General features: G+C 45.1%; 1 protein-coding gene across 1 annotated transcript; it reads right to left on the bottom strand.

Annotated features, from left to right (window-relative positions):
• Nucleotides 1-10,217: 10,217 nt before the first annotated feature.
• LOC140128795 (olfactory receptor 6F1-like) lies at nt 10,218-11,162 on the bottom strand. Its single transcript, XM_072150497.1, has one exon. The coding sequence runs from the start codon at nt 11,160-11,162 to the stop codon at nt 10,218-10,220; it is 945 nt and encodes a 314-aa protein (XP_072006598.1).
• Between the last annotated feature and the right edge of the window lie 7,893 nt (nt 11,163-19,055).

Here is a 19,055-nt window from a genome sequence, read left to right as displayed (position 1 = left end):
CCATGGCACAGCATTGTCCCTCTGGCTCATATGCCAAGGATCTGTTGACTTCACAGCGCACCCCTCAGGTTTTTCCAGTAAGTTCTTCCAGGAGGCTGGAGCCTATTCATCGAGTATAAAATAATGAGACCAGTACCTATTGACGGATGTGGTCTGATACAAGGATATTTCAGGTCCTCTGCTGTGTTCTGTAAAGGTACCAAGCTTTTATAGATCTCTGGTGCTTCTCTAGGAAGACATTACGGGCCACTAAATATGTCGCTAGTATTGAAGATAGATCGGGGGGGGCATTCATCAATTGTGGTACAGGGTCCATTTTTTCAGCGGCACAATGAATTGGTGCACTACTAAAATGGTTCTGAGCTGTCTCCACGTTAATGAAGGTGAAATTGAACTTGGTAGACTATCTTTTAGCTTGTCTTTTTGGGTGCCAAAATTTGAGCTGAAAAAGGGTTGGGATTAGCAAGCTGCATCCAGATTGAGTGACCAAAAATGGGCCCCCTAGTATATAGTCAGCTCATGCCCCCTAGTGCATAGCCAGCCAGCCTGTACCACCCAGTAAATAGAAACCCAGCCCCCTGCCTCCCAGTGGATAGAAAGCCAGCCAATGCCCTTACTATATAGGTTGCAAGCTCATATTCCCTAGTATATAGCCTGCAACCCCTGCCCCCAGTATACAGCCGGCAGCCCCTGCCACCCAGTTTATACCCAGCCCTCCACCCAAGGTATGCCTACTTAAACCACTTTAAGAAAAATTATTTTATTAGCATAGTGTTTACATTGTATTCAGTCACATTGTAAAGAACGTTGTTGGAAGCATTTTAAGTATCTATTTTTTTTTTGTACCAAAATGTGCAAAATTTTTCCCCTGGTTATTTGTTTATTTTTTTCTATTATTCTACATAAATGCACATTTCTGAATGCAACTGGGACAGTTACACTCCCAGTTTGATCAATTAGATGAGTCTTACGTAAAAAATAAGATTATTCAGAGTTTTTTTTAGTTTTTGTATTTACTGAAACTTTAAAACTGTGTCCCACGCCACTCCCAGGCAAAGGGAAAAATGTCCCACAATGGATGAGAAGGGTTAATTAGAGGTTAAATTACAGAGCGAATTTTGATAGACTAAGGCAAACAATTTATAAATATATTAAAGAAAATCTGCACTAGAACATAAAATACAAAAAGAGACAAGAGATGAGTGATCAGAGAGGACGGACCACAGAGGACTGACCAGAGAGGAGTGACTAGAGAGAAGTGGCCACAGAGGACTGACCACAGAAGACTGACCACAGAGGACTGACCAGACAGGACTGACCACAAAGGAGTGACCAAAGAGGAGTAACCAGAGAGGAGTGACCACAGAAGAGTGACCAAAGAGGAGTGACCAGACAGGACTGACCACAGAGGAGTGACAATAGATGAGTGATCAGTGAGGAGTGACCAGAGAGGACTGACCACAGAGGAGTGACAATAGATGAGTGATCAGTGAGGAGTGACCAGAGAGGACTGACCACAGAGGAGTGACCATAGAGGAGTGATCTTGGAGGACTGACCACAGAGTAGTCACAAGAGATGAGTGATCAGAGAGGAGTGACCACAAAGGACTGATCACAGAGGACTGTCCACAGAGGAGTGCCCAGACAGGAGTGACCAGAGAGGACAGAACACAGAGACGTGACCCCGGGGAGTGACCACAGAGGACTGACCACAGAGGACTGACCACAGAGGACTGACCACAGAGGTGTGTGCTTCACTCACTCCTGGGCACTGGCTATAATCTGTGATCGGTTATGCTGAACGGTTGTTGGTTAATAGAACAATTATACAACAGGCAGGGCCTGCCATAGAATGTACACCAATGCAACCGTACCACCAGATACATCAGGAAGCCGGAGTCTCCCAATGTACCTGGTGGTGCCAGAGGGCCAGGGTTTCATTATACACTGAGATACTAACCACAACCATATTATATATCCCCCCTCTTAGAGAGAAGATTTACTTTATCACAACTACAGTCTGAGATTTACCAAAATTTAGTTTATATCCAATTACAGGGAATTGGCTGCCAGATTCAATTGGATAAATTAAAATTTAGTTCATTGATTGTCCTTGTACGTTCCATATGACTTCATTCACTGTTGGAATGGAGTGTCACAATGATGTTACACTCACAGAAATGTGTTTATTTCGGGTCAGTGACTAGTAATAGTACTTGTGACAGAGGATCCAGTTAAACATACAATTAAGGTTAAACATAAGGATTAGAGATGAGCGAACATGCTCGTCCGAGCTTGATGCTCGGTCGAGCATTAGGGTACTCGAAACTGCTCGTTACTCGGACGAATACTTCGCCCGCTCGAGAAAATGGCAGCTCCCGCCGTTTTGCTTTTTGGCGGCCAGAAACAGAGCCAATCACAAGCCAGGAGACTCTGCACTCCACCCAGCATGACGTGGTACCCTTACACGTCGATAGCAGTGGTTGGCTGGCCAGATCAGGTGACCCTGGGATAGACTAGCCGCTGGCCGCGCTGCTCGGATCATTCTGTCTCTGGATGCCGCTAGGGAGAGAGCTGCTGCTGGTCAGGGAAAGCGTTAGGGTGTTCTATTAGCTTACTGTTAGGCAGGAGTGATTCTCAAAGAACCCAACAGCCCTTCTTAGGGCTACAATAACGTTCTACTTTTTTTATTTTAATTTGCATCTTTTACCATTTTGTGAGGAATTAGCAGGGGGACTTGCTACCGTTGTGTTTAGCTCTTAGTGGCACACATATCCATAGCAAAGACCGAAGTGGGAAAATTCAGTAGGGGTTGGATTTCTATTAGGCAATAACTCAGTGTCATCTCATCTGGCATAGTAGTGTGCTTCCTTTGATACTTGGCTAGAAAATAGCCATAGGAGAATACAAACAGCTTCTTGAAGCCTACAGTAGCGTTCTATATATTTGATTTCTGGTTGATCTGCTGGTGGCTGTAGTTTCTGCAGTGCATGTACTTGCCAATTCTGAGCAATTTGTAGTGAGACTTGCGACCGCTGTGTTCTGCGCTTAGTGGCGCACATATCCATCGCAAAGGCCGAAGTGGCAAAATTCAGTAGGGGTTGGATTTCTATTAGGCAATAACTCAGTGTCATCTCATCTGGCATAGTAGTGTGCTTCCTTTGATACTTGGCTAGAAAATAGCCATAGGAGAATACAAACAGCTTCTTGAAGCCTACAGTAGCGTTCTATATATTTGATTTCTGGTTGATCTGCTGGTGGCTGTAGTTTCTGCAGTGCATGTACTTGCCAATTCTGAGCAATTTGTAGTGAGACTTGCGACCGCTGTGTTCTGCGCTTAGTGGCGCACATATCCATAGCAAAGGCCGAAGTGGGAAAATTCAGTAGGGGTTGGATTTCTATTAGGCAATAACTCAGTGTCATCTCATCTGGCATAGTAGTGTGCTTCCTTTGATACTTGGCTAGAAAATAGCCATAGCAATAGGATAGGATTGTTTGGTTTTAAAAACTAAAAAAAAAAAAAAAAACACAAAAAAAAAAAAAAAACACAAAAAAACACAAAAAAAAACAAAAAGAAGTAAAAAAAAAAAAAAAGTTATAACTCTCATTTTAAAAATGTTTAACCCGAGGGCTAGGGGTAGAGGACGAGGGCGGGGACGTGGGCGTCCAACTACTGCAGGGGTCAGAGGCCGTGGTCCTGGGCGGGGTGAGACACCACCTGCTGATGAGGGAGCAGGGGAACGCCGCAGAGCTACACTCCCTAGGTTCATGTCTGAAGTTACTGGGACTCGTGGTAGAGCACTGTTGAGGCCAGAACAGTGCGAACAGGTGATGTCGTGGATTGCTGACAATGCTTCGAGCAATTTGTCCACCACCAGTCAGTCTTCCACGCAGTCCACCCATGTCACCGAAATCCCCACTCCTCCAGCTCCTGCACCTCAGCCTCCTCCCCCCCAGTCTGCCCCCTCCCAGGAAAATTTGGCATTTGAACCGGCATACTCTGAGGAACTGTTTTCTGGACCCTTCCCACAGTCACAAACCACTTGTCCGGTTGCTGCTGAGCAATTTTCCGATGCCCAGGTTTTCCACCAGTCACAGTCTGTGGGTGATGATGACCTTCTTGACGTAGTGGAAGTGTGTAAAGAGGTGTCCGACGATGAGGAGACACGGTTGTCAGACAGTGGGGAAGTTGTTGTCAGGGCAGGAAGTCCGAGGGGGGAGCAGACTGAGGGATCGGAGGATGATGAGGTGACAGACCCAAGCTGGGTTGAGAGGCCGGGTGAACACAGTGCTTCTGAGACGGAGGAGAGTCCTCGACCTGAACAGGTTGGAAGAGGCAGTGGTGGGGCCAGACGGAGAGGCAGGGCCAGAGCTGGTGCATCAGCGCCACTGTCAACTAGTGAAGCTCCCGTGGTGAGGGCTCTTGCGGCGAGGGCTAGATCTTCAGAAGTGTGGAGGTTCTTTAAGGAAACACCGGATGACCGACGGACTGTGGTGTGCAACATTTGCCAAACCAGGCTCAGCAGGGGTTCCACCACTACTAGCTTAACTACCACCAGTATGCGCAGGCATATGAATGCTAAGCACCCCACTCAGTGGCAACAAGCCCGTTCACCTCCGGCCGTGCACACCACTGCTCCTTCCCCTGTGTCAGCTGCTAGTCAGCCCCCTGCCCAGGACCCTGGCACAAAAACCCCATCGTCGCCTCCACGATCCTCCACAGCATCCACCAGCGTTCAGCTCTCCATACCCCAGACGCTGGAGCGGAAACGCAAATATAGTGCAACCCACCCGCACGCCCAAGCCCTTAATGTGCACATCTCCAGATTGCTTAGCCTGGAGATGCTGCCCTATAGGCTAGTAGAGACCGAGGCCTTTCGCAACCTCATGGCGGCGGCCGCCCCTCGGTATTCGGTCCCCAGCCGCCACTACTTTTCCCGATGTGCCGTCCCAGCCCTGCACCAGCACGTGTCAGACAACATCATCCGTGCCCTGACCAACGCCGTTTCTGACAAGGTCCACCTGACCACGGACACGTGGACGAGTGCTGCCGGGCAGGGCCACTATATATCGCTGACGGCACATTGGGTTAACTTGGTGGAGGCTGGGACCGAGTCTGACCCTGGGGCTGCTCATATACTGCCGACGCCGAGGATTGCGGGGCCTACCTCGGTCCAGGTGTTTCAGGCCTACTATGCCTCCTCCTCCTCCCACCCCTCCTCCACCTCCTCCTCCGAACTACCATCCGTGGGCACGGCGCCATCAGTCGGTAGCTCTAGGCACAGCAGCAGTGCCGTCGCTAAGCGACAGCAGGCGGTGCTCAAACTGCTGAGCCTAGGCGACAAAAGGCACACCGCCCAAGAGCTATTACAGGGCATCACGGCGCAGACTGATCTGTGGCTGGCACCGCTGAACCTCAAGCCGGGAATGGTTGTGTGTGACAACGGCCGTAACCTGGTGGCGGCTCTGCAACTCGGCAGACTGACACATGTGCCATGCCTGGCCCATGTGTTAAATCTGATAGTGCAGCGTTTCCTCAAGACATACCCCAATCTGTCTGATTTGCTCACGAAGGTGCGCCGCATCTGTGCGCATTTCAGGAAGTCCAGCCCAGATGCTGCCACTCTCAGGGCAGCGCAGCGCCGCCTCCAACTGCCCGCTCACCGACTGTTGTGCGACGTGCCCACGAGGTGGAATTCAACACTGACCATGTTATCCAGAGTTTACCAGCAGCGCAGAGCGATTGTAGACTGCCAGATGTCAACTTCCACCAGAACTGGTAGTCAGGTCAGTCAGCTTCCTCAAGTCTACAATGAGGAGTGGACGTGGATGTCTGATATCTGTCAGGTGCTGAGTAACTTTGAGGAGTCAACACAGATGGTCAGTGGCGATGCCGCCATCATCAGCCTCACCATCCCGCTGCTTGGCCTGTTGAAAAACTCTCTGGTCAGCATGAAGTCGGAAGCTTTGCGCTCGTCACAAGAGACGGGGGAAGAATATTCCCTTGTTGATAGCCAAAGCACCCTGAGGTCTGTTTCTCAGCGCATATCGGAGGAGGTGGAGGTGGAGGAGGATGAGGAGGAAGAGGAGGAGAATGTTGGCGAGACACAAGAGGGGACCATTGTTGAGTCCTTCACTGTTCAGCGTGTATGGACAGAAGAAGAGGAGTTGGAGGAGTTGGAGGAGGAGGAAATGGACAGTCAGGCCAGTGAGGGGAGTGAATTCTTACGCGTTGGTACTCTGGCGCATATGGCAGATTTCATGCTAGGCTGCCTATCCCGTGACCCTCGCGTTCAAAGAATTTATTCCAGCACCGATTACTGGGTGTTCACTCTCCTGGACCCACGGTACAAGCAAAATCTTCCCACTCTCATCCCTGGAGAGGAAAGGAGTGTGAGAATGCATGAATACCAGCAGGCCCTGGTGCACAAGCTGAAACAGTATTTCCCTTCTGACAGCGCTAGCGGCAGAGTGCGTAGTTCTGCGGGACAAGTAGCGAGGGAGAGTAGGCGAGCAGGCAGCTTGTCCAGCACTGGCAAGGGTACGCTTTACAAGGCTTTTGCCAGCTTTATGTCACCCCAGCAAGACACTGTCACCTGTCCCCAGTCTCGGCAGAGTAGGGCTGATCTTTACAGAAAGATGGTGAGGGAGTACGTAGCTGACCATACCATCGTCCTAAATGATCACACAGCTCCCTACAACTACTGGGTTTCAAAGCTGGACATGTGGCACGAACTGGCGCTGTACGCCTTGGAGGTTCTTGCCTGCCCTGCCGCTAGCGTCTTGTCCGAGCGGGTTTTCAGTGCAGCTGGTGGCATCATCACCGATAAGCGTACACGCCTGTCGACTGACAGCGCTGACAGGCTGACGCTTATTAAAATGAATAAAGGCTGGATTTCTCAGAATTTCCAATCTCCACCAGGTGAAGGAAGCTCAACCTGAATAATTGATCCACTCCTCCTCCTCCTCCTCATTTTCCTCCTTCTCCTCCTCTTTGTACAGTAAAGCAGAGGAAAATGGCTATTTTTTGACAGGGCCCACTGGCTCTTGCTATAGTACTTCATGCATTTAATTTTTCTGGAGGGCCACCTACCCGGTCCTCTGTTTGAAACAATTTTTGTGAGTGCCACATACAGGCACTCAATCTATTCCATTTTTCTGGAGGGCCACCTACCCGGTCCTCTGTTTTAAAAAATTTTTGGGACTGCCACATACAGGCACTCAATCTATTCCATTTTACTGGAGGGCCACCTACTTGCTCCTCTGGTTTGAAACATTTTTGGGACTGCCACATACAGGCACTCAATCTATTCCATTTTACTGCAGGGCCACCTACCTGCTCCTCTGGTTTGAACAATTTTTGGGACTGCCACATACAGGCACTCAATCTATTCCATTTTACTGGAGGGCCACCTACCTGCTCCTCTGGTTTGAAACATTTTTGGGACTGCCGCATACAGGCACTCAATCTATTCCATTTTACTGCAGGGCCACCTACCTGCTCCTCTGGTTTGAACAATTTTTGGGACTGCCACATACAGGCACTCAATCTATTCCATTTTACTGGAGGGCCACCTACCTGCTCCTCTGGTTTGAAACATTTTTGGGACTGCCACATACAGGCACTCAATCTATTCCATTTTACTGCAGGGCCACCTACCTGCTCCTCTGGTTTGAACAATTTTTGGGACTGCCACATACAGGCACTCAATCTATTCCATTTTACTGCAGGGCCACCTACCTGCTCCTCTGGTTTGAAGAATTTTTGGGACTGCCACATACAGGCACTCAATCTATTCCATTTTACTGGAGGGCCACCTACCTGCTCCTCTGGTTTGAAACATTTTTGGGACTGCCACATACAGGCACTCAATCTATCCCATTTTACTGGAGGGCCACCTACCTGCTCCTCTGGTTTGAAAAATGTTTGGGACTGCCACATACAGGCACTATCCAAATTAAATTGTCTCCATAGCAGCCTCCACACGTTGTCTCCATTGCTACCTCCAAAAGTCGTCCATATAGCTGCCTCCATACATCGTCCCTTTATCAAACGAGGTGTGTCAGGCAGAAATTTGGGTTGTTTTCATGGATTCCACATCAAAGTTGTTAACTTTGTCGCCACCCTGCTGTGTTATCCACAAAATATACTGGCAAACTTTTACCATTTAGGGATATTATTTCAGCGCTTCTTGCGCATCTGTTTACATTCCCCTCACCCGGCATATCCTAAACTTATAAGAACGCTACTACACTTGATCTTATACAAAAGGTTCTTAGAAGTGCTGTTTGGGGAGTAGCCTAGAGACAGGGGCTTGGATTGGCGAAAGCTCGCCTGGCAGCGGAACGCCAGCTCCATGCGCATCATGCGCTTCTTGCGCATCTGTTTACATTCCCCTCACCCGCCATATCCCAAACTTATAAGAACGCTACTACACTTAACTTGGTGCAGGCTGGGACCGAGTCTGACCCTGGGGCTGGTCATATACTGCCGACGCAGAGAATTGCGGGGCCTACCTCGGTCCAGGTCTCAAAGGCCTACTATACCTCCTCCCACCCCTCCTCCACCTCCTCCTCCTCCGAATTACCATCCGTGGGCATGGCGCCATCAGTCGGTAGCTCTAGGCACAGCAGCAGTGCCGTCGCTAAGCGACAGCAGGCGGTGCTGAAACTGCTGAGCCTAGGCGATAAAAGGCACGCCGCCCAAGAGCTATTACAGGGCATTCCACATCAAAGTTGTTAACTTTGTCGCCACCCTGCTGTGTAATCCACAAAATATACTTGCAAACTTTTACCATTTAGGGATATTATTTCAGCGCTTCTTGCGCATCTGTTTACATTCCCCTCACCCGCCATATCCTAAACTTATAAGAACGCTACTACACTTGATCTTATACAAAAGGTTCTTAGAAGTGCTGTTTGGGGAGTAGCCTATAGACAGGGGCTTGGATTGGCGAAAGCTCGCCTGGCAGCGGAGCGCCAGCTCCATGCCAAGATCCAACTAACATAGTTTTAACTGCAGCACCTTTAATCTACTACTAGTTCACTGCCTCCATACATGGTCCCCTTATCAAACGAGCTGTGTCAGGCAGAATTTTGGGTTGTTTTCATGGCTTCCATGTTAACTTTGTCGCCACCCTGCTGTGTAATCCACAAAATATACTGGCAAACTTTTATCATGTACCGATATTATTTGAGCGCTTCTTGCTCACCTCCTTTGGTTCCTCTCTGCCACCCATTGGTTTGAAGCCTGAGTCCATTTAGGGTATGTCGCCATGACACTCTCTAGCCTGCTGCCGCTGCCTCTGCATGCCGTCCCCTATAGTGTCAGGGTCAATTATTGGATGTTTTAGATGCTATCTAGCTTCATTCTGTCACTCTGTCATGGCCATGCTGTTGCCCATAATTTTGGCATAATGGTGCGATTAGGCAGCCTCAGAGGCATCCATGCATGCTGCCCCTGCTGTTTCCTGTCCATTTCCGTGGTGTTTCCATCCTTCTCTGAGGTTCCCAGGTGTTTGGCCAAGCTTCCCTGTGCAGAGCCTTGGTCCCCTTGAAAAATGCTCGAGTCTCCCATTGACTTCAATGGGGCTCGTTACTCGAAACGAGCACTCGAGCATCGGGAAAAGTTCGTCTCGAATAACGAGTACCCGAGCATTTTAGTGTTCGCTCATCTCTAATAAGGATCATAAGTTAAAACTACTCAAATTCGAAAGGACTATCCGAAAGGAGAATCAAAGATCCCTTTATTGTGAGAGTAGAACATTTCCTCAGTTGAAGATTGCACACTGACCGCAATCTACACAGTAAAGCAGCATTATTTTGATAAACATCATCCTATGAATTGGTATTTTATTAAGTAAGATAAATAAAAGTAAAATTTTAGTATTTCCACATACCCAATTGATCTCAAATTGGGAAATACGGACACATATTATTATCACTCCAGGGATCCTCATATTCCCTATGGAGGGTTCAATAGGATGACCTCAGCAAGCCACCCCCAAGATCCAATAAGGTCTCTGGTTTTCTCCTGTGATTACTGATCTTATCAATGTCTTTCAGTTGGGCCTTAGATCAATATTATTATCTCTTCCGCATTTCTATTACTCCTTTCTCTTACGTATGTTTCTTCTCCATCTCTCATATGATCGCTGCATTACCTGAGGACATTTTGGTGATGAAACCATCACTAAAAGTTTTTTTTTTAAATGAGACTACCAACAGTTTTTTGATACTTTCGCTTGATGTATGCCTCGGTAAATTGCCTCTTGAATGTCTTTGTTCCTCAGGCTATAGATGATAGGGTTAAACAATGGGGTCACCACCGTGTTTAAAAGAGAAAGAACCTTCTTCAGATTGAGGGAGTAGTCTTCAGATGGAACAATGTTGATGGCGATGAGTGACCCGTAATAAGCACAGACCACAGACAAGTGAGCACTGCAGGTAGAGAAGGCTTTATTCCTTCCGACTGTGGTGGATATCCTCAGGATGGAGTGGAAAATGAAGATGTAGCTGATGACAACAAACACAAACTGTAAGAGCCCGATAACGATGGCCACCAGAGACACTGCTATCACTATGACCGATGAGTCCGAACAGGAAATCTTCAACAGAGGAGGCAAGTCACAGAAGAAATGGTCAATTGTTGCTGGTCCACAGAAGTCAATGGTAAGTAAAAGAAAGTAAGTTATCAAAGCTACACCGAAACCCATGCACCAAGACCAGGTAGCCAGGTAATAAGGAAGTCTAAGATTCATGATGGAAGAATAGTGCAGAGGGTCACAAATGGCCAGATAGCGGTCATAAGACATGATGCTGAGAAGACAACATTCTATGATGGCAGAAGCCCCGAAGAAATACAACTGGGTGAAGCAGCTCTGGATGGACACCAAGCTGCCGCTATGAAGGAGAAGTTTCAGGGTGTTGGGTACCACATTGGTGCTGATTAAGATATCACAGGCTGAGAGATGAGACAAGAAGAAGTACATGGGGCATCGGAGAGGGTGACTAACAAAAATCAAAGCGATGATGAGACCATTTCCTACCACTGTGGCCACATAGACAAACGTTAACGTCCAAAACACAAGAATTTGAAGACTGCGGATTTCAGAAAATCCAAGAAGATAGAACTGTATCATGTCTGTCTGGTTACTGCCCATGATGTGGAGATGCTTCAGCAGATATAAAGAAACCCCTAAAAATAAAGAGAAAACAAATCATTGTCTCCTGCCCTAGGGGAGCCTCCTTCACTAAGATTATTATCGGTATGAGCTGTAGCACATGATAGCAACTGATTCCTGTGATCAGTCACAATGGGGCACATTTACTAAGGGTCTGAATCGCGCTTTTCCGCCGGGTTTTCCGAATTTTACCGTTTTGCGCCGAATTGGCCCGAGTTTTTGGCACACACGATCAGATTGTGTCACATCGGCGCCGGCTTGCATGCGACAAAAAACGGGGGCGTGGCCGCCTTAAAACCTGACGATTCGGAAAAATCGTACTATTCAAAAAAAAAGTGTCGCTTGACACACACTTACATCCACCAGGAAGGGGATGGTGAACGCAGCAGCGACACCTAGTGGATATCGGGCGCACGACCTTAGTAAATCCTGGCAAGCGCCGAATCCTCATCTGGAGAACGAGCCGCTGGATCGCAACAGCACCGGGAAGTAAATCTGCCCCAATATTCGGAATTAAAACTGCCTCTGCTGTTCCCCCACTTCTAAAGAGAACCCGGAACGTTTTGAATGTCTTCCCTACCCAAGAATCAATGAGGTCCAATAACAGAATAAGGGACTTAGTTCCTGTAGAAGACGGATACAATGTAAAATAAAACAATACAATACATACAGATTTCATATAAGTAGTATAGGTTATTCCAGTAATAATTCCAGGTGTATATATAAATTGTACAATATAAATATTTTCCAGATCGTAAGACCGGCAGCGGCCAAGAGTGTGGAACACTACCAGGAAGTTCTCATGACTACATGACAAGCAATATGCTTGAAGAAAAAGTATGGTGGCCAGAAAGGACCAAAATGCATTTTGAAAACAAAAGATTATATGTCAGGACTAAATTATAAATTCAAAATATTTCTCTCCTACATAATGTTTGCTAACGATTATGTATGTTATCTGAGATTAGGATCTATTGGACTGATGGAAATAAGTTTTCTTTATTTTGATGGTGTTTGTATAGAAAGTGTTTAGAAAAGGCATATTGTATACAGAACTTTTTAATGTTCCCTCTGTAGCCATTTCTTGTGGTCATGTAGAGCCTGGGTAGTCCTCCCCATATACTGTGGACCACGTGGACACTCAATCAGGTACACAACACAACTCGACTGAAAAGTCATTGGTGGACTTGTATTATAGTTTATTTTTTTCCCTGATGTATACCGTATATACTCAAGTATAAACTGACCCAAGTATAAGCCGAAGCCCCAAATTTTACCACAAAAACCTGGGAAAACCTATTGACTAGAGTATAAGCTGAGGGTGGGAAATGCATTGATCATAGCCTCCACATTATATAGCCTGCCAGACCCTGCCCCATAGTATATAACCAGTATATAGCCAGCAGCGGGGGAAGACAGAAAGGTGAGTTTTGATATATTTCTTTTACTCGAGTATAAGCCGAGTTTGGGTTTTCAGCACATTTTTTTGTGCTGAAAAACTAGGCTTATACTAGTTTCTGGAGTGATACATATGTCCCAATTATATTTACAGGCGGTCCCCTAATTAAGGGCACCCAACTTACAGACGACCCCTAGATACAGACGGACCCCTATGCCCACTGTGATCTCTCTGGATGCTTTTCTTAAGTCCCAGGCTGCAATGATCAGCTGTAAGGTGTCTGTAATGAAGCTTTATTGATAATCCTTTGTCCAATGACAGCAAAAAATTTTGAAACTCCAATTGTCACTGGGGCAAAAAAAAATTGTCTGTATTTACAATTATAAAATATACAGTTTTGACTTGCATACAAATTCCACTTAAGAAATAACATATGGACCCTATTTTGTATGTAACCTGGGGGCTGGCAGTATTAGAAAGTTTGTGAAAAATGTTGCCTCTGTAACAGAACCTGTCCAAATCAAGAACAGGTCATCAATGTAGCAGTTGAAAAAAGTAAATAAAATCTCTATAGGGGTGATGTAGGGGTGATGAGATAATATGAATTGGGCTTCAAAGAGGCCAATACGTTACCACACGCTGGGGCTACCCTAGTACCCATGGCTGTGCCAACGCTGGGGTTACCCTAGTACCCATGGCTGTGCCCCAACCCTAACCCTAGTACCCATGGTGGTGCCGATGCTGGGGTCACCCTAGTACCCATGGCTCTGCCGACGCTGGGGCTACCCTACTGCCCATGGCGGTGCCACAGTAGTAACTTCTTGAAATCATCAGGTCGGGAGGGATCTTTTTTTATCATAAATTCTTTATTGAGTTTTTTTAAATAGTATAAGAGACACTGGATTGGGATCAGTAAACCCCAGCATGGGATAGTGTCCCTACTCTACAATGCACATAGTCATGTAAATGTTTGCTTATACTGGGAGAGTAACTCGGAGTAACATAGAAGAATCAAACATCGATCAGACGTTCTCCGTGATAGATTCATAATGCTCCTAGGCCAAGACGCAAAACACCTTATTTTGTACACATTGGGGCACATTTACTTACCCGGCCCATTCGCGATCCAGTGGCGCGTTCTCTGCGGTGGATTTGGGTCTTTCGGCGATTCACTAAGGTAGTTCCTCCCACGTCCACCAGGTGGCGCTGCTGCGATGAAGTTCCCCAAGGCCCGCCGGAATGCCCTGAAATTCCCCGGCCTATTCCTGGTGAAGGTAAGCGCGAGTCCCGCAACTTTTTTAAAAAAAATGCAGGGGTTTTTCCGAATCCGTAGGGTTTTCGCTCAGCCAGGCCCCCCCCCCCCCCCGATTTCAGTCGCGTGCATGCCGGCACTGCTGCGTCAAAATCTGATAGCGCGCGCCAAAATCCCGGGGCAATACAGGGAAAATCGGTGCAAATCGGAAATATTCGGGTAACATGTTGGGAAAACGCGAATTGGGCCCTTAGTAAATGACCCCCATTGTCCACAAAGTTCACTGAAAGTGCATTGTCCGACGGCACGCTCCATAAATTGTGTCGCATGGAAGCAACGCGGCTGCGCCAAAAAACGATCATGTCCGACACAATCCCAGTGCAGATTCCTGTTAAATATCTGTCCGAGCCGTGCAATCCCTGAATAAGTCAGACGAAACTGCGATCCGCAACCCTTAGTAAATAAGCCCTAGTTGGTCTTAAGGGTGCTGAGAGCGTGTATCTGGATCTGTCGCTTCTAGCTGCCTCAAGCAGCAGACCCGTGACCTGGAAAGTCTTCCCACTTAGCCCATATCCTGGAGTGGTGGGTTAGCAGACCTAATCTGCTGCTAACTAAAAGTTACTCTGACCCCGACTCTAAGAAATATAGAGAAATTGAGAATATAATGAAGAAACATTGACAAATATTGGAGAAAGATCAGGTTCCAACGATGCCTGTAAATCCATTGGTTACGCATAGAAGAGCATCTGCTCTCACAAATATTATGGCCCCCAAATCAAACACAACTGCACTAATAAAACTAGAGAGGTCAGAATTTAAGAATCCACCAAAAGATTGCGAAAAAGGGGCACAAACTTTGTCATTGTTGTCACGATATTAATAACAATGCTACTCACTGTGCTACCCGAGAAGTGTTTCCAGTTAAGACCACAGTGGGGGACATGTCTCTTTGTTTCTGCTCGTTAAATGGTCTCGTTTTCCCGACTTTTGCTGTTGTTACTTTTATCTTTAATTACGTTTGATCTTTAATTTCCTCCTCAAAAATCTTCAAAAATTTGCAAATCTAAAAATAGTTTAAAATCATTAGGGGGCCGACTGTGGATGAAAAAAAGATTCTGGTCCACATTTATTAAAGTGTTTGCACCAGTTTGACTTCGCACTACAAAGAACATTCTTGCCCAACAAGACATGTAGTATATTTCGAATTCTGTTGATCGCTCCCATCTCTATGAAGTTTTGTAACTTTTATGTAAATTAGTGTTCATTCTCCCTTCTACGTAATGGTGTGATTGAAACTTAACTAATTGAGATGTAATGTCATTTATCCTTCCTACAGGAAAAGTAGGAACTAACCCAAAGTCTCTTTTCAATTGATCAAATGTCTTGAAATGTCTATGAATCCCATAAATACTTCGCAAGTTTCCCCATCACAATCTATTTCCTCCATTCAGTAGTATGAATCAGTGATAAGCAGCAATTATAGGCCAGAGGCACAGTGTCTCCTATATTCCCTCAGTCTGTAGGAGTTTGATATTCCAGGATGCAACATTGTATACCGGTGACCGTCATAACCGAAACACGTAGGAGAGTACAGTATGAAGCCTGCAGTAATCATGTAGAACTGGACCAATACATGTATCTATTTTTGGAAACATGATAATTAGAGATGAGCGAGCACTAAAATGCTCGGGTGCTCGTTATTCGAGACAAACTTTTCCAGATGCTCGAGTGCTCGTCTCGAATAACGAGCCCCATTGAAGTCAATGGGAGACCCGAGCATTTTTTTAATAAAACTGAACAGTAAAAGAACAGTGCAAAAAAAAAATTCCAGATGTTTGCAGATGTTTTACTTGTAAGAACACATTGAAATAACACTATTCTTCACTTTGCAGGTGTTCGCGCGTGTCTCCCGATAGGTTCAGAGATGTTCGGAGATATGCGCGCACAGCTGCAAAGTGAAGAATAGAATTAAAACATTAAAAACTGTGAATACAGGACCATTTAAGTGCAGAACACATTGAAAGAACAATATTCTTCACATTCCAGATGTTCCGAACATCTCCGAACCTATCGGGAGACACGCGCGAACACCGGCAAAGTGAAGAATAGTGTTATTTCAATGTGTTCTTACAAGTAAAACATCTGCAAACATGTGTAATATTTTTTTTTTTACAATAAAAATACTTTTATTCAATTTATTTTATTAATTTACTGCTCGATCTCGAACCGGCGAGATACTCGTCCGAGTACGAACCGGTCCGAGTATGCTAATACTCCACCGAGCAGTATACTCGGACGAGTATACTCGCTCATCTCTAATGATAATCTACTTTAGGTTGAGGTTTATCCAAGATTTCACTTCCAATTGTTTTGAAATGACACCCAAAGGGAAAGCTAGAAGGAAGTCAAAGCCTCCCAAACCTTTGTATATGGTCCATAGGAGGACTTGTATCCTGCATTGTACAGCAGTTGTGCCACCTCCAGGCTCTTGCTTAGCTACAGGTCAATATCTGATGTCTCTCATCCATCATAGAGAAGTGGCATCTGCTCCATAACTCTCTATACAAGAGCACTAACCTCTGCCGAACATCATCCAACACACAGGAGCATCAGCAGAGTCATGTAGGATAGAGCAGCAAGAGAAGTAAAGACTTTATTTAACATGTATAAAGCACTTGGGGAGGGAAAGAATAATGTTAGCTTCTGCAGCCTTTTTCTGCTTCTCTTATTTCACACTTACGATTTGAATAAAGCACTTGGGGTGAGATAATCACTTCCTATTACATCCAGCAGCCTGTCTTCTTCTCTTATTTATCACTTACTGATGTGAGTAAAACACTTGGGGTGAGATAGACACTTCCTATTACATCCAGCAGCATGTCTTCTTCTCTTATTTATCACTTACTGATGTGATTAAAACACTTGGGTGCGATAGACACTTCCTATTACATCCAGCAGCCTGTCTTCTTCTCTTATTTATCACTTACTGATGTGAATAAAGCACTTGTGGTGAGATAGACACTTCATATTTCATCCAGCAGCCTGTCTTCTTCTCTTATTTATCACTTACTGATGTGAATAAAACACTTGGGGTGAGATAGACACTTCATATTTCATCCAGCAGCCTGTCTTCTTCTCTTATTTATCACTTACTGATGTGAATAAAACACTTGGGGTGAGATAGACACTTCATATTTCATCCAGCAGCCTGTCTACTTCTCTTATTTATCACTTACTGATGTGAGTAAAGCACTTGGGGTGAGATAATCACTTCCAATTACATCCAGCAGCCTGTCTTCTTCTCTTATTTATCACTTACTGATGTGAGTAAAGCACTTGGATGCGATAGACACTTCCTATTGCATCCAGCAGCATGTCTTCTTCTCTTATTTATCACTTACTGATGTGAATAAAGCACTTGTGGTGAGATAGACACTTTGTTTTACATCCAGCAGCCTGTCTACTTCTCTTATTTATCACTTACTGATGTGAATAAAGCACTTGTGGTGAGATAGACACTTCATATTTCATCCAGCAGCCTGTCTACTTCTCTTATTTATCACTTACTGATGTGAGTAAAGCACTTGGGGTGAGATAATCACTTCCTATTACATCCAGCAGCCTGTCTTCTTCTCTTATTTATCACTTACTGATGTGATTAAAACACTTGGGGTGAGATAGACACTGCATATTTCATCCAGCAGCCTGTCTACTTCTCTTATTTATCACTTACTGATGTGAATAAAGCACTTGGGGTTAGATAATCACTTCCTATTACATGCAGCAGCCTGTCTTCTTCTCTTATTTATCACTTACTGATGTGATTAAAACACTTGGGGTGAGATAGACACTGCATATTTCATCCAGCAGCCTGTCTACTTCTCTTATTTATCACTTACTGATGTGAATAAAGCACTTGGGGTGAGATAATCACTTCCTATTTCATCCAGCAGCCTGTCTTCTTCTCTTATTTATCACTTACTGATGTGAATAAAACACTTGGGGTGAGATAGACACTTCATATTTCATCCAGCAGCCTGTCTACTTCTCTTATTTATCACTTACTGATGTGAGTAAAGCACTTGGGTGCGATAGACACTTCCTATTGCATCCAGCAGCATGTCTTCTTCTCTTATTTATCACTTACTGATGTGAATAAAGCACTTGTGGTGAGAAAGACACTTTGTTTTACATCCAGCAGCATGTCTTCTTCTCTTATTTATCACTTACTGATGTGAATAAAGCACTTGTGGTGAGATAGACACTTCATATTTCATCCAGCAGCCTTTCTACTTCTCTTATTTATCACTTACTGATGTGAGTAAAGCACTTGGGGTGAGATAGACACTTCCTATTACATCCAGCAGCCTGTCTTCTTCTCTTATTTATCACTTACTGATGTGTTTAAAACACTTGGGGTTAGATAGACACTGCATATTTCATCCAGCAGCCTGTCTACTTCTCTTATTTATCACTTACTGATGTGAATAAAGCACTTGGGGTGAGATAATCACTTCCTATTACATCCAGCAGCCTGTCTTCTTCTCTTATTTATCACTTACTGATGTGATTAAAACACTTGGGTTGAGATAGACACTGCGTATTTCATCCAGCAGCCTTTCTACTTCTCTTATTTATCACTTACTGATGTGAGTAAAGCACTTGGGGTGAGATAATCACTTCCTATTACATCCAGCAGCCTGTCTTCTTCTCTTATTTATCACTTACTGATGTGAATAAAACACTTGGGGTGAGATAGACACTTCATATTTCATCCAGCAGCCTGTCTACTTCTCTTATTTATCACTTACTGATGTGAATAAAGCACTTGGGGTGAGATAATCAATTCCTATTACATCCAGCAGCATGTCTACTTCTCTTATTTATCACTTACTGATGTGAGTAAAGCACTTGGGGTGAGATAGACACTTCCTATTACATCCAGCAGCATGTCTTCTTCTCTTATTTATCACTTACTGACGTGAATAAAGCACTTTGGGTGAAATAGACACTTCTTATTATCTCCAGCGGCACCTGACTGCTTCTTTATTTCTCACTTACTAATGCAAAAAAAGCACTTGGGGTGCAAAGTCTTAAGAAGCATCTTAAAATATCAAAATGAGCCGCCCAAAGATCCCAGCTCAGCCGTGATATACATCATATTACACAAAAACCCATTAAGTCAATCAGTACATTTTCATATCCCTTTTAAAGGAAACAA

This window comes from Engystomops pustulosus, chromosome 4 (genome assembly GCF_040894005.1).
Source record: "Engystomops pustulosus chromosome 4, aEngPut4.maternal, whole genome shotgun sequence".
Lineage (NCBI taxonomy): Eukaryota > Metazoa > Chordata > Amphibia > Anura > Leptodactylidae > Engystomops > Engystomops pustulosus.
Note: the sequence above shows the minus strand (reverse complement) of the source record. Positions and strands in the feature narration are given on the sequence as shown.

Coding starts and splice junctions, on each gene's coding strand:
- LOC140128795 (XM_072150497.1), bottom strand. CDS start 11,162: ATGGGCAGTAACCAGACAGACATGATACAGTTCTATCTTCTTGGATTT.